The 15,312-nt window shown below is 43.6% G+C and overlaps 1 protein-coding gene across 3 annotated transcripts in view; it reads right to left on the bottom strand.

The window, feature by feature from the left end:
• Window positions 1-15,312, bottom strand: part of egfra (epidermal growth factor receptor a (erythroblastic leukemia viral (v-erb-b) oncogene homolog, avian)) — a 32,819-nt gene that overhangs the window by 10,948 nt on the left and 6,559 nt on the right. The window contains exons 1-12 of one of the 3 annotated variants that reach the window (XM_088310671.1): window positions 6,104-6,388; window positions 5,766-5,930; window positions 5,130-5,281; window positions 4,144-4,543; window positions 4,002-4,070; window positions 3,751-3,869; window positions 2,847-2,988; window positions 1,745-1,861; window positions 1,010-1,136; window positions 878-951; window positions 720-807; window positions 454-653 (exon numbers count right to left, since the gene is read on the bottom strand). In XM_088310671.1, coding sequence (XP_088166797.1) covers window positions 454-653; window positions 720-807; window positions 878-951; window positions 1,010-1,136; window positions 1,745-1,861; window positions 2,847-2,988; window positions 3,751-3,869; window positions 4,002-4,070; window positions 4,144-4,543; window positions 5,130-5,281; window positions 5,766-5,778 — 1,501 coding nt within the window. In that variant the 5' untranslated portion in view covers window positions 5,779-5,930; window positions 6,104-6,388. Of the gene's footprint in view, window positions 1-453; window positions 654-719; window positions 808-877; window positions 952-1,009; window positions 1,137-1,744; window positions 1,862-2,846; window positions 2,989-3,750; window positions 3,870-4,001; window positions 4,071-4,143; window positions 4,544-5,129; window positions 5,282-5,765; window positions 5,931-6,103; window positions 6,389-15,312 lie in introns of those variants that run through there. The other 2 variants (XM_088310670.1, XM_088310669.1) reach the window with 2 other exon arrangements.

Raw genomic sequence — 15,312 nt, forward strand, 5'->3', positions numbered from 1 at the left:
CAGCTCTCGCCGAATTTCTGCACTGGGATCCAAAATATATGAGAGGAAAGTCTTCGCTCAACACTTCACGCTGCGATGCTACGTGTTCATTTTTATTTTTTATGAATACAAAAAACATAATAATAATATTTCATGAGAAATGAAGGCCAAATCGGCAAAAATATTGCGGGAAGATGCAAGGTTGACTGACACTTTTGAACAACTGTGTTTTTTTTGTTCCCTTTTCGCTGGGGGTGTTCTGGTGCCAAATATTCACGGCGAAAAACGAGCGCTTACCGTATTGCATTCAAAAATTGATTTTTAATATTTAAAAAGAGAATTGAGCAGTTTTTTAATTTAAAAAAAATGGAAAAAAGGCAAATCTCATACTTGACTATGTTTGTATTTATGGAATAGGATTCGTATGTCAAATTGTCCCTCGTTTGCATGTTTGAAAAGATCATGCTTATTTACCGCATTTGTCAGCCTTGGCGTTCTCGTTGACGGTCGCCGTCTGGCTGGCGGACTTGAAGAGCGCCTTCCAGAGGCTGTCGTTGGTGTAGCAGAGGTTCTGGTTCTTGATGATGACCACGTCGCCGTCGCTGATCTCTTTGAGGGAGCGCAGGCCCAAGTAGCTGACGTCCAGCTGGGTCACAACCAGACTTCGGCTGCCCCTAATAAATCAAAACAAACTCGTTTTGTTTGGTTTTACACCCAAAAAACATCCGCTTCTTCTTTACTTTTTGGTTCGTCCTCGGATGATTTCCACGTTCTCGAAGGGACGGATGGACTTCATGCTCCGGGGCCACGTTTGAATCCACAAGTATCCTGCAGCGGTAACACGCGTGTCAAACATGGACACCGGAAGCGCAGCGTGTACGACAACAGAAAAACGTACCGGTGATTTCTTTGACCGTCTTGAACACGTCCAGCTGGGCGGGGTCCATCTTGGGCGTTTTGGTGTACGCGTCCCTGCAAACACGGGACAGGTTGACGCTCCGTGCGGCGCGCTCGCTCGTCCTCGACTTACCCGTGAATGGACGTGTGGATGAACGCGATGTTGCCGTTGATTTTGGTGCAGTTTTTAAACGAGTCGATGTTGGTGGCGTTGACGGAGAGCGTGTGCGTCAGGTGGCCTGTACCAAGTCCGTTACACACTGTCGACAATGCAGACAATGTCCAAAGACAGCTCAATCTTACCACCAAAACGTTCAAATACAATATAAACATTTTTCAATAAATAGCGCTGCAAAAAGATTCCGAGTTCCTTTTGTCCGGTATTCACAATCACCAGGATGTTGCGCAATCATTTTTTACATTTCTTTTCTCTGTTTGGGAAATGAAAACCAAATAAAAAGTGAAGAAAAAAATAGGAGAAATTAAAAAAAATTAATAATAATAATAATTCCTTGCAATTCATCATTACAACGGTCACATTGTACAAGATGAAAAAAAATTAAAAATAATCGAGTAACAACAAAAAAAAAATCCACGGCATACTACGTCACACCAAATGACTGAAATGAAACAAAATGAAATGTAACAGTAGAATATGCGCATTAAAAAAAAAACAGGCTCAAAGTAGTACGTGTGAAGTGCACAGGAATGCAGAGCACACACACACGTTGGACAGGATATAATGATTGACAAGTGCTACGGATGAGTCAAGAGGATGTGCACCCCCCGACACACACGCACGCACACCCCCCCCCACACACACACACACACCAAGATCCGTTGGGTTGCACAGTGCTGGGGGCCTCACCTTTGGGGCACAGTCCATCACATTTGGCGCATTTCCTGACGCCGCCGTCCTCCACCTCGTAAGTGTTGCCGCTGCACGTCCGCACGCACGCGCCGTGGTCCGTCACCACATAGTTATCTGCGACGATTGATCAAAAAAAAGTACGCTTCTGAGAATAGTCTACAAGAATAAAGTCTACATTTAGAGGTGTATGTTTAGGAGGAAAACTAAAAAGTCCAAAAAGGGGAAAAATCTCCCCATTTTTGGAGAAAAAGTTTCACTTCCATGAGCAAGTCTTTTTTTTTTTTTTAATTCTTAAAATAAGTTGAAATGCTCAACATTTTTTCCTATTTTTCAAAAGAATTCAGATAAAAAAAAAAGCTCTCTTCAGAAGAAAAAAACGTGCTTTTACGAGAAAGTTTTCATCCATTAAAAGAGGAATGAAAAAAAAAAGGTGAACTCGAAAGAACTTTTTCTGTATTTTCCCCAAAAAGTCGTTCTCTTGTTACAGAAAATGTGATATTTTTACATCCAAAATTTTATTCTCTCACAAACTGAGAAAATAAAGATTTTTTTTTCAGAAAAATTCAACTCTTTAGGACAAAGAGGAAAAAGTCATATTTTAACCCCCCCAAAAATAAATCTGAAAAAAAATATTTTACAAAAGAAAAAAAAAAAGTCATACTCTCAGAATAAAGGAAGTATTATTTGTTGAAGAAAAAAGTTGTACTCTCAAGAATAAAAAAAGAAAAATCCAAGGATATGGTGCTATGATTGGAAAAACGTTTATATCTTTTGATATAAATGTCAAAATGTTTCATGAAAAATTGGAACCACTCCGAATAAGTCCATAAATAAAATCTGAACATTTCAGCATAGCCTTGAGGGCAAAAGATAGATTTTTTAGGGAAAAAAAACAACAACAAAAAAAAATCTGTTTACAGGCCGACGTGACTCAAAACATCCAAGTTAAAGTGAGAAAGAACCGATGTGACATTAACAAGCACAAAAACTCAATCATTTCCTTTCCTTGTCTGCAAGCGTTTCTCATTAAACTCGGGGGAGCACCTAATGTCTAACCGCAAAGTGTTGACGGCAAGACAAGTCGGGCAGGGAGGCTTACGCGGGCAACTCTTGACACAGGTGGCGCCAAAGTTGTACTTCCCGTGCGGGTTGGGTACCAGCTGGTGCTGGTTGGGGTCGTAGCGCATGAGGCCCGGGCAGGAGTCCTTGCACACCCCGTCGTCCTGGAAGTCCCGACAGGCCTGCAGCACAAACAGAGCGCAGGCTAAATGAAAACATTGCATTCCTGCGCCGCCGACCGTGCGGCGGCCTCGACGCTCCCGGGACTGCGGAGGCTGCTGCTAAATACACAAGCTAATAACCATTTAAATAAGCCAAGATGGAACTTTTCAAAGAATTTGCCTCCCATCAGAGAACATAAAACATTTGAGCCGTCGCGGAAAAATAAATAATTCCTTAAAGTGCGCGATACTGCGAGCACGTTGGATGTAAAATCGGGTTTAATAGAGAGTAAAATTTCATTTTGGGAAGTACATCGGATCAAGTTGTCATTTTTATTGGGGCTCGGTTTGAAAAAGAAAAATAACGATCTATGCAGATATCGATTCCTAAAACCATATAACGGCACTTTTGATAACGATCCTCGATCGAATCAAAAATCAAACCGAGTCGTGAATCGAAAATCAAATCCAATCGGAGCTTTGCGTATCAAATCCAATCGATTTTAAAGCTGAAACAATTGACAAATAAATCGTCATCGTAATACGATGACTGCCTTCTTACGAGAATGAAGCAATCATAGAATTTTTCTCGCCATAAACTGTGACAAGATCGCAGTTATGTTATAAAACAAAAACAAATATTTCTAGAAGTTGTATTATTCGTGTTTATCGTACGAGGAAAATGTATTCTTAAGGCAAAAAAAACATTCTTTGAAATTAGTCGTCATTTCATTTGGATCAGAGAAGCTGTAATATTGTGCGGGTCGCCCGCAATCTTCTCACCAGACAATCGGTGGGGCGCGGTCCCGTGCATCCCGCAGCGCAGTGTTCATTGCAGCAGTCGCTGGGCGAGGGTCCTTTGCACCTCTTGGAGCACTGCTGCGCACAGTTCAGCTTGGTCACTGCGCCAAGGACAACAGTGAAGACCACGTAAGGAGAAGTCCAAAGTGCACGGTCGGATGGTATCGGAACGATAATCGACGTGACTCGCGAGAAATGAAACGTTGTCAGCCCGACGACAGAAATCATCTTACAAGTTTGACACTTTTGGGGTCCCGGTGCCCAGCAAGAACCGTTAAAGCAGCTTTGATCACATTTTTTACCTGGAAGAAAAACACAAACATTTTCTTCATGTCTTCATTCATGATGAATCAAATTGCGCCGTGCATCACTCACAAATGGGGTTGTTGCTCATGGCGGGCGGCAGCTCCATTTTGGGTTGGTTCTCCTCGTTAATGATGTCGTACCACTGGATGGTCTCCACGTTGCACAGCTGGTTGTTGCCAAACTTCACGCCTCCTTTGATAATTTCTGGTAAAGACATGGAGGATTTGGACTTTATGGATGTCATTCTCGTCTCCAATGAAGCGGTGAGGCGTTCGCACAGACCGGTGAGGTTGGTCAGGAGGAGCTCGCTGGTGCCCTGACCCGAGACTTTGTCATAATTGGCCAGCACGGTGAGGGCGAAGCCTCCCTCGTACAGCGAATGACCGCGAATGATGCGCAGGTTGTCCAGCGGGATCCTGGATGCCGTGTTGAGGGCGATGAGCACGTAGCCGCCCACTTCTTCGATGGTCTGCAGAGGCCAAAAGAGCAAATGTGCATGCAGATAACTACAATGGGTGGCGTCAAAGTGGGACAATCGCCGATTGGTCTCAAGTCGGAGCTGCCGACAGACGACGCCGCGTTTAGAAATGAATGAGAGGGGAGCACAGGAAGCCAAAGCAGAGGGAAAAACTTGAATATGGCGTATAAGTCGCACCGGAGTATAAGTTGCAGGACCAAGTCAACTCTGAAAAAATACAATAAAAGCTTTGGGAAATAATCCTCAGTTCAAAAATGTTGACCCAAAAATTTGAGACAGCGCAGTTATTTTTTTTCTTCTTACTATTGGTAAATATGTTTTTGGTTGCTCTGTTCCAATCTCCTCAAAATGTAATTTGTAAGTCAAAAAAAATAAATTATATTTCTGAGAATAGTCCGTTTTTTGAAAAAAGTAGCATCTACAAGAGAAATAATAGAGGAAAAAAGTTTTCTATTTAGTGAATTAAAATGTTTTATTATATTAAAAAAGTTGCTATTTTTCTGTGAATATATTTTCATTTTTGTGTTGAGGAGGTTCTAAGACGTGAAAGTAGAATAATAACAGAAACGACTTTTACCCTGAGGAAGGACAAGTCACGGTGTTCCTCCATGTAGGTGACCTCGAGGTTCTCCAGGACCACGGTGCAGTTGCTGTACGTCTTGACCATGTTCAAGTAGTGGTCCTCTTTGGAGCCCAACAAGTTGAGGCGGTTGGTGATGCCTTGGCACACTGCCGGCAAAAACACAAACAAACTTTCGTTACTATGCCACCAATGATTATGGCCGTCACTGCGATCACTCACTCACATTACACAACACACACACACACACACACGCACAACAACGCACACAGGCTTGTGCATTTTCTCCATCTCGTCACAACTTGGCCGGCTTTCATGTAAAAATAGCCAACGTGGGTTGCTTCCACAATTGGAATCAAATCCCCACAACAAAGCGTGAAATCTTGCTGGTGGCTGAAAACGAGACGGGCACATTTGGACCAGCAGCAGACGGAAAACTTCCAAATGCCATTCAAGGTGGCTTAAAGGGGAACGAAACCCGCAAAGTTTTTCTTTTGTCGTTTTTTTTTTACGTGCTGTGTAAATGAGTCGGCCATCGTAGCGTGAGCCGGTCCGACGGGTTCTGACCGGCACCCAACCGGAGTCACCCGTGCTGTGTAAACCAGCAACACACACCACCAAACATTCCCTCACATGAGCGGCACATTTAGGAACCGGAGCATGGATTTTCTTTCTTCTTTTTAAGGTGGAGATTTACGCTTTTGCAAGCAAAGAGTCTTCCAGATGTGTGGTGAAAATCAAGACTCCGCCGTACGGCAAAGTCTCCTGGGCTGCATTCCACAACAGGTTAGCACTTGACTGCCAAACAGAGCAAACCGTAAAGTCAGCAATTCGTAGAGTCGGCAGATTAGAGCAGAAAAGGAAAATAATAAATCGGGAAAAAAATATGCTGCAAAAATGAAGTCGCAAAAAGGGGAAAATGCAAAATGCAACCAGGAAAAAATAAAAAAAAGATCATATATTGAGCTCACACAGTCTCGAAAAGTCTGAAAAACGCAAAGCACGGCAAAGAAATGAGCGCCAATTAAGACAAAAACATGTGGCGGCCGTCGTCCTCCCTCTCCCTCCTCATTAGCGGCTCCCTGAGGGTTCTGGCGGACATGAACCGGGCCAACCTTCCACCACAACTCAAGGCTCACAGAGATTTCAAATCATTAGCGAAGCCACGCAAGATACAAATTAGCGCCGGAATGATTCGTCAAGCCGAAGCGTACGACCGCAAACGGCGTGTTCGGTAAGTACGCAAGACGCAGCTGCGTTCTCCATGATTGCGATTCGCAACAAACAACGGGGCCAGCCGGCCGGGTGACGTCAGCGAACGTCCCCCACCGACGAGCAGGTGAGCGACGCAAGAAAAAAAATAAATAAATAAATAAAAAAAAATAATAAATAAATAAATAAATAAAGGAAATTAAAAAAAAGGTGAGCGACGCAAGAAGCGGAGGGGAAAAAGACGAAGAAGCCAGCGAGGCCGCAGCGCCGCTCGTGCTCGGCGTGGCTGATTTCATAACGGGCCCCGATAGGCCGCGACCATAAAGTCACTTCCTTATTAGGCCGCCGCCCACAAAACAAGGTCAGGCTGAATCAACACACGAAGCACAGCAAGTTTGCTTGGCTGAGCGGCGGAGATTTGGCCCAAGCGGACTCAACAGCTGCACAAACGAGTGACGCCCAAATTAGGATTTTTATGACGTTGGAAATGGCACTTTTTCTTATCTTTCTAAGGGATTTGCTGGATTTCAGTCGTATAGTTTTGGGATTGTGTGACAGAAGGAAAAAGTGGTGGGATTTTTGGCGTGTGGATGATATGCACTCAAGATTAGAAATATTAACAAAAAGCCTTTTTTTTTTCTCAGAGAAAACGAGATAAGTGCTTTAATTTTAGGAGATACCGGTACACCCCATCAAAAAAATTTAATAAAATAAAATAAAAATAAAAAAATTAAAAAGTAACGTTTGGAGAAAAAAAGTGGGAATATGAAGAAAAAAATGTTTTTACAAAAAATCTTACAGGAAATCAGATTTATTTTTTTTATCAGTAGTTTAAATCAAGCAAAAATAATAAAATAAAAAGCATTTTTATAAGAAAACATGAAGCAAAAATAAAAAGCATTTTTATAAGAAAACATGAAGCAAAAAATGCAAGAAAATTTAACGATAAGTAAAGTTCTTTGGAAATTTATTTTTAATTGAATGTAATGGCTCTCGTGTTTTATCCATTCCAATGATGGCATAAGTAACAATATGACATTTTTCTCTTGACTAACTTTTGAAAAAATTATTATTTAATGATTTTTTTTTAGGATAGAGTCTTAGTTGTTGCTCGCTCTGGAATGCAGGTGTACCTTTTAGTAAAGTAGCCAATATGTGCCCAATTACGTCTCATAGAAGAAAACGGCGTATACGACCGTGGGGGGAAAAAACAAAAAACAACCTCTTTGGTGTTTTCCACTCTACCTGAGTGACATTTGACTCGCAAAGCAAAATGGGTGTGGCTTGTGCTGACGTCAGACCAATTAGCCATTGCTTCACTTCCTGAGCTGCTGTGCTGCCTTCACATGGAGGTCATGGCAACTGAAGCAAGGAGTGGCTCTGAGTACAGCGAGTGTGTGTGTGTTGAGATTATTGACCCATGAGCAGCCAATATGATAAAGCAAACCATCTTTGCTTTGATTAATCCCAGAGTCACGAGTGTTTACTCGGGGACGTACGTTGGAAGTCAACTCAAGGGTGTGTGGCCAGGTATTTGTTTCTCGAGGCTCCACGATCTGTGCGTGTGTGTAGACAAAAACAAATTGCATAAGGTGGTCGCTTTTTTTTTTTTTTTTTGCATGGCTGCCAAATAAAGCGAGTAAATAGACTCAGGCCGTCATCTAATAAGAGCCCGTTTGAGAGATGGAGCAAACATGAGGCCTTCAAGGATAAATCGTGAGCGCACAAAAACACTAAAAATTAAATATACTTCATACTATTAAATGAGAATAACATCAGGATTATAAAAGGGGATTTTTTTTTTTATTCATGTATTTATTTTTACAAGAATAAAGAAATAATTTTACCAATAAAATAAAATGTCTAAAAGTTATCGTTGAAGGATGAAGTCATAAAAGAGTTGACTAAATATGGCAGTGGCCACGACTTTTTTCTTGCATCGGCCATTTAAAAAGTTTGACTGAAAATGCGAAAATGACGTTTAAGTGAAGCAAATGCGTTTGTGTGCGCGTGAGCAAAACGTGAGCGTCAACTGGCAAGCAGCAAACTTTCCCAACGTAACCAAAAAGGTTGTTGCGCAGGATTGCGTTCAAGTTCTGGTTATGAAGCAAGAGGTGCACTTTTAGCTCCTCTTCTTCCGTCTGTCACCGAAAAAAACTTACTCTGATCCAGCGAACGAAACTCAACTGCCATAATGGCGAGATCAATTGCAAACGCCGAAGTTCACGTAACGAAAAAGATTGAGTGGAAAGAATTGAAAGAAATATTTTTTTTTCGCTCTCAATTAGACCTCATCGTAAACTTGATTGTTTTCCGACAAAACGATGAAAGTCCACAAATTAAAACGTGGAACGCCAGCAAAAAGTCGTCTCACGGTTTCTTTTGGACGTCCAACGCGCACTCAAATGAAGGCGCGTTTCATGAGCGAGTCGCTTCCGCTCGTCCGCGAGCTGCAATTGAATTACGCCGCTCATTCAATTATGTGAAAACATACACACAATCAAAGGAGGATGCCAATCGCCATTCTCGTTGATTTCCCAGTCGACAGCAAAAGGCCAAAGCGGGTTACGTAACGTGCGACGAAATTGCCTCACCCGGCGGCGAATAATCTCACCGTCCGCTCTGAATTTCTTGATGAAGATGACCAGTAAATAAAAGCACATGATTACATCATCATGTTTGTTTTGAGGCAGCTGTTAAACCGCACATTACTGCCCCCTACAGAGCTGGAGGTGTCCAACGAACAACTGAAAGATCATGCTGGAATTTTGATTTTGTTGTTGTTCTCGCCATCAAAACGTGTCGAGTCCTTACAGGAAAACTTGTAACTCAGTTACAGCTCATGTAAAGCTGACAAAATGATAAAAAATTGGTTTTATTCCATAAACAAGGGCCCGACTCAATTCGATTTTCGATTCAATCAAGGATTTCAGTGCCACTTTTACTTTTGTATGGAAAACATTCTCAGACGAAGCGATGCCGCAATTAGTGCAAATTGCTTCCTGTAACGAGGCGCATTCGTAAAAATATTACAATATCTCGCATGATGCGTTCAGTCAGGTCAATTTTGGGGGGAAAAGACGTCATTAAAAGTATCGATGTCAGGCTATGAAAAGGAAAATCGATTAAAATTGCTCGCGGCCTTCAGGAAATGTGGTAAGTGCATTTCGCCGGTGTTCGGTGTTTTGTCTTTTGTTGTCGTTTTTTATGAGTAGGATTTGAAAGGTCCTCGCTTTAAAAAGGGAAATATATTCTTCCTTTATGAGGACGATGCCTCGGGCCCTGACAGCAAACGTCTCTGAGCCTCGCAAAGGGAAGAAAAAAGGTGGGAGGAGTGCAATGAAGGACTGGAGGATTTGAAAGAAGAAAAAAAAAAAACAAAGCACATGTCAGGAAGTTGCTCTTTGCGCTGGATCGGCTCCAGGCGGCGAGCCTGTGATGCTGGACCAGATGCTGGCGGGGGAAGAGGAGGATGGACGGGATCTAACATTATGGACGACTGAAGACAGGAAGTGGATGAAAAGGAGGAGGAGAAAGGGAAGGGTCGTCCCCTTCGAAACGCGGGGTCAAAGATGGCATCCTTCGATTGTTTATTGCGATTGGATACGAATGCAAGTCAGCAAGGTCATCGGAACGGAACGTCGACAAACTAACGACCTCCGCTTATTTCAATTCCCTTTCCTCACCTAGAAAACGCTTTGATAATCCTCCAGTAGTGTGATGGTACCGCATTTTTTTTACCCTTGTGTTGTTTTGTTTTTTTAAATCTTCACCCATCCAAAACACACAAACACGTTTGTGAAGAGCCGATAAAACACAAAAAATATTGACTGCAAGATGATTTAGAAGCCTAAGAGCCAAAAATGTCCAACAGGAGTTGGAGAATCCCCGCAAAAAAAAACAAATAAAACCCCAAGGCAAGTGCGTCAGGGAGAAAAGTTTGATTTTAGATGATTCATTCCACAGTTACTGACTCACCGGACGCTTTTTTGTTGGTTATCATTTGAGCTGCTGACGTGAATTATCAACGGCGGATTCTTTGCTTCGGTGGCAGCGGGAAACAAATTCACCTTATTGTGAGGGGGGCGGGGCCGGGGGGCGGGGCCCCAAGTTCATTTCTTGTTATTATGTACACACAGCTGGGCTGCGGCGCATCAGCGCTCGGGTAAATCTCCCGCAAGTTCGCTCGTCCGGAAAGGAGGCCCCACAAACAAGCTCACTTCTGTTGCTCTTCAAAACTCTCACAACAGCCTCCCCTCAATTTGAAATTCCAATAATGCGCCCAGCATTCTCTTGAAAGGAGCCCGCTTCCTCCCCGACATCCACACATTCTCTCGGGCCAAGAACGCCCCCCCCGTCCACCTTTCCCTGTTAAAGCCATCCTCCTCTTCATTCTCACAGGAAGCGAGAGAGGAAGGCGGCGAGCGGGAGTGGGCGGCCAACACGCTCCTGCAAACTCACTCCTCCAAAAAAAAAAAGAAACTTCTTCAAACTGGCGCCGAGGCACGAGCAGGGGAGGAAAAATAACAACCACGGGCAAAAGCGGGCTCGTACGTTTCACACACGCGCACGCGCGCCATTCCGGCAGCTGTGATTTGGGAATCCCCTGTTGGTTTGCTTCAAGCATTCCTGGTTTGAGGCCCAGGTTGGAGCACATCAACACAACAGGAGGGAGCGATAACTCCTTGCTGCAAAAAAAAAAAAAAACGCTAATCAGCCTTTTCCACTGAAGAGGTTTCTTATTTTTAGAGCGAGCGCCGACAGGCTCATTTGTCGGTGCTTCGGCGACTCATCCTCGTCACAAGAGGCCCCATAAAAGGAAGATTCCGCAGAAAAAAAAGCCCCCGGGAAGGTTGGAGAGAGCGAGCGAGCGAGTGAGCTTTACTCACCAGCTCAACTTCTGCGTTACACATCAGCCGCCCGTAAAATCCACGGACGAGTGAATACTTCTGGGAGAATGGCTCAGAAAACCCGAGGAACGAGCTTCTCTCTTTTTTTTTTAAGATTGCTTTTGTTCTCCCCAAAACTGTGACCAATTGCATTTGCACGAGCGAGCAAAGAAAAGAGTTTTTAGCGAGCAGCCTCCTCATGACACATCAATCGGATATGTTTGTAATGCAGCAGCACGCCACCGCCAAGACGGGGGGGGGGGGGGGGGGGGGGGGGGGGTCCTTCGCCTCGGGAAAAAAAGTCGTTTCCGCCACAGGCGCGTGAAGAAGAGCAACGGAGGGTCGACAATCAGTGTTGGGGTGTTGGAAAAGTCAAAAGCAGAGAGATGACCTTTTCCCCTTGTTGGGGTCGGCACATGTTAGAACAACCCGGGCTGTAAAAAGTTTAAAAAAAATAAATGCAAATAGCCACTTTGGAGCAGGAAATGAGTTTGGGTTGAAATTCAGGTGAGAGCCACTGAGGAGTTTGAAAAGTCGCGTGACGATTAGAACTGATCATGTAAGTTAGAAGAGGAAGGCGATTACTAACAAAAAATATGATCAGATGTTCCGATATGAAGCAGCTGGTCAGTCGAAGCCTGAACTAATAAAAGGATAAAAAAAAAAATGCTTTTGTTTTGGACCACAAAGTTCTGAGCGTGAAACCATAAAAATGCAGAATCACTTTCTTGGATTATTCCACATCATCAACAAATTTACTGAGATATCGTTTTCAAATCAGAAGTCATGTTAGTTTTCTTCAGCTATTTTTCAAGTTATTTGAATAAGAGAAGATGAGTTGCAAATTTGCGTCCAGATTTTAGCACAAAAAAACGCACATGATTTGATTTAGCGGGACAAATCTGGCCCTCGCCAAAAGTGTTTTCTAAGAATATAATAGCATGTTTTCACTTCTATATTGATTTTTCATCACACACACATCAGAAGGAAAACGGATTTAGAACGGATTAACTGTTTTTCCATTTATTTCAATGGTAAACCTTGCCTGGGTTTATGAACGTTTCAGGTTACAAATAGGAAAACGGAACCAATGAAGTTCTTAACTTGAGGTACCGCCGAACTGATAAAAATCGGTCGTCTCAGTCAAGCAAAGTCCCTCCTTCCTGCGATGTCACAAGCGAGCTTTTCTGTCATCACGCGCTTTGCGAAAAAGCGTATTTGGGGAGTGCGTAATTAACACGGGATTTAAGGAGGATTTAACACAATTCTAATCGAGTAGAGTAGCGAAATGTTCCGTTTTGCGAGCAACTTGCTCAACATACGGTTGGCAAGGCAACGCATGCCTCAGCTTCTTTCTTTCGCCGATTGTTATGAGAGGTGGTGTTGTTTTCGTCTCCCGACGCGCCAAAACAAAAGCACATCACGGTTGACGAAGCCCACCAAAACAACACGGGAGCTTGCGAAAGATGACTGACGAGGCCGCCCCTCATGCAGGAACACAAAGGGGGGGGGGGGCTTTTGCCCTCCCGCTTCATATCAGTCATCACAGGTTGCCGACACGCTAGACAAGACGTTCATTTTTGTTAGCGAACACACGAGTCGCGAGTTAGCGTGAACTGACCCGTCAACAAAAGAGTGATTTAACGTCACGTGACTTTTTCTTATGGTCCGTATTTGGCCAATAAATTATTTCATAGCATTCTGTCTGCACTGCAATTCTCACCAGAGATTAATGACCCTTTTTGAAACTAGTCGGTACTTCAAGGTACTTTTTCGACTACTTAGTGAGCTAGCAGACAGAAAACAACTGCTAGCCACGTATGCTAGCGCTAGCTTAAAATCCGTCATTTTGTTTCTGCCCTTCGTCTTCTCTCACATAAAAGCAAAGCACCAAATCATGTCTAGAAAATAATGTTGTTGTTGTTTTAGCCTCAACCTTGCTTTATTGTTTAACATTCGCAAAAGTTCTGTTTCTCCTCAAAGGTATTTCGCTGATGATTGTTTCACTTCTTGTGTGGTTGACATCTCGCTCAGGGTCACATTGGCGCCTCAAAGTTTGCGACCAGTGCTCAAGCAAAACAAAACATTGCATAGCCACGGGACATTGGGAATTCCAAAAAGGTGTCAGCGCCTTTATTTTATACAATGTCAAAAAAAGGCAAAAAAAAAAATTATTTAGATTTCTTTTCAATGCACTTGGGTCAAGCAAGGAGCCGTGAGATCTTTGTGCCGACGTAAAATTGAAAACAAATTGAAAAATGTAAAAAGCTTGCCCTGCGTGGCATTGCGCACGTTAACGCAAGCACATTCTCGACAGCAACAGGATTGTTTTGCCTCGGCACAGGTTTGTACTCACTCCAAAAAAAAAGTTAGCATCTGCCAAATCACGCAGAAATCAGATTATTATTATTTTTAATCTTTTTCTTTTTTTTGATCTTGTGGAAATTGTCTGGCCGCCCGAGATTTAGCGCGACACCTCGCAAGGGGGATTGATATCAATTTTTCAAAAGCATCTAATCAACTCAGTGGGGGCTTGTTGATGGAGTGGATAAAGTCCGGGTCAAGAGGCTTAATCCTTCCCGCCTGGCGCCGCTCCAGGAGATTTGCTCCACGGGGAACGGCCGCTCGCTCGCCACAAAACCTTCAACGTCATGTGGCTCCTTTGTGGACATTAAAAGTCGCAACATGGCTCGTTTGTCAGAGTTTGTTTTTTTTTTTTTTTAAGAGTCAAGCAGCTGTAAGACAAACGGACGTGAGCATATTATGTCACGCAAGAGTTAGTGCAACCTATTTTTATGGAACAAAACACGGCAAGGACTCGTTTTCAGACAGCCGGTCTTTTGGATTTAATCATGAAAGCTTGCGTTCGCGGAGGAAATGAACTTTGAGAGCGACCAAGCGTCGGAGTTTAAGCCAACAAGGCAATTAGGAACGCTACGATACATTTTAACACCGCGGGATTTATCAATCGTTCCAAATTTTAAGTGACATTGTCCATCAGCTCATCTTTAAATTGCAGGAATGAAAAGAAGACATTTGAGATCGCTGATGAAACAACTCAGGAGGTGTCGAGCTCGCAATGCGCCGGAACCACGGCGTGAGAACGACGGGGCGACGTCTTGTTTTGTTCCCCCGCAACAGCAAGCCCAATAAGAGCGTTGTTGTAATTCACCACTGGACAAATGAGACTTCACAAGAGCACGACAAGATAATTTGCTGGTGTATTTTTGGATCGTGTCGGAAACAAAGCACAGAAGCAGCCAATGAAGTCGTTTTCCAAAGCCCTTCGAAGAACGCACCAGCTTTTTGTTTTGTTGTGGTGGCCAACTTGTGTTTTTCCCATCGACTAACCGCCACAGATCGCCAGACGATTATCGCTGACCGCATCCCGCACTTTATCATCAACTTGATGGCCCTCCTTAGCGCCGGATGATGCAAGTGACACTGAGCTCGGGACCCAAGGGTCGCCTCGCAGAACCTGCCGGAAGGATTCTGAAGCTCCGCTAGAAACGCAAAGATGCCATTCGCAGACTTCAAACCTCGACACCAAAGACCACATTTTGGAATGCGCTCCAATAAAAAGCATGAAGTCACTCGCCGCAACTGAACGATGCCATCACGTTAACCAGACTTTCACCACCTGGCCGAAACGTTCCACACGCAAGAAGGGAAAAAAAATGGTCGGATTTGCGTCCACCTGCTAATGCATGCTAACATGCTAACATAAAGTAAGACCTAAAAACAATAAAACATTTGATTTCCAGAGCCGGACGCCCATTTTTGGGCCAAAGGTTGATTTTAGTCCGGCCCACGACTCGTCCGTCGAGCGTGCGATGAACCAACGTGACAAAAAATGGTCGTTAGCATCTCTCCCACGGCAACGTCATCCATGGACACTTTTTTGTTTTTTTGCACGGAACGGGGTCGGGTTCATCAATTTGGATGAAAAAGGCCGGAGGGTCGAGGCCAGAACGTCACCGAGATCGAGGCCGGAATGCAGAGGACTGACCGGCAAAAAAGGGTCAAGTGCCCAGCTTTGTTGATTTCTAAAGCGTAACATTTAAACGCTTCGTAAATGT

The sequence above is a fragment of the Idiotropiscis lumnitzeri genome, chromosome 12, assembly GCF_059441095.1.
Source record: "Idiotropiscis lumnitzeri isolate Australia: NSW breed Sydney's pygmy pipehorse chromosome 12, RoL_Ilum_1.0, whole genome shotgun sequence".
NCBI lineage: Eukaryota > Metazoa > Chordata > Actinopteri > Syngnathiformes > Syngnathidae > Idiotropiscis > Idiotropiscis lumnitzeri.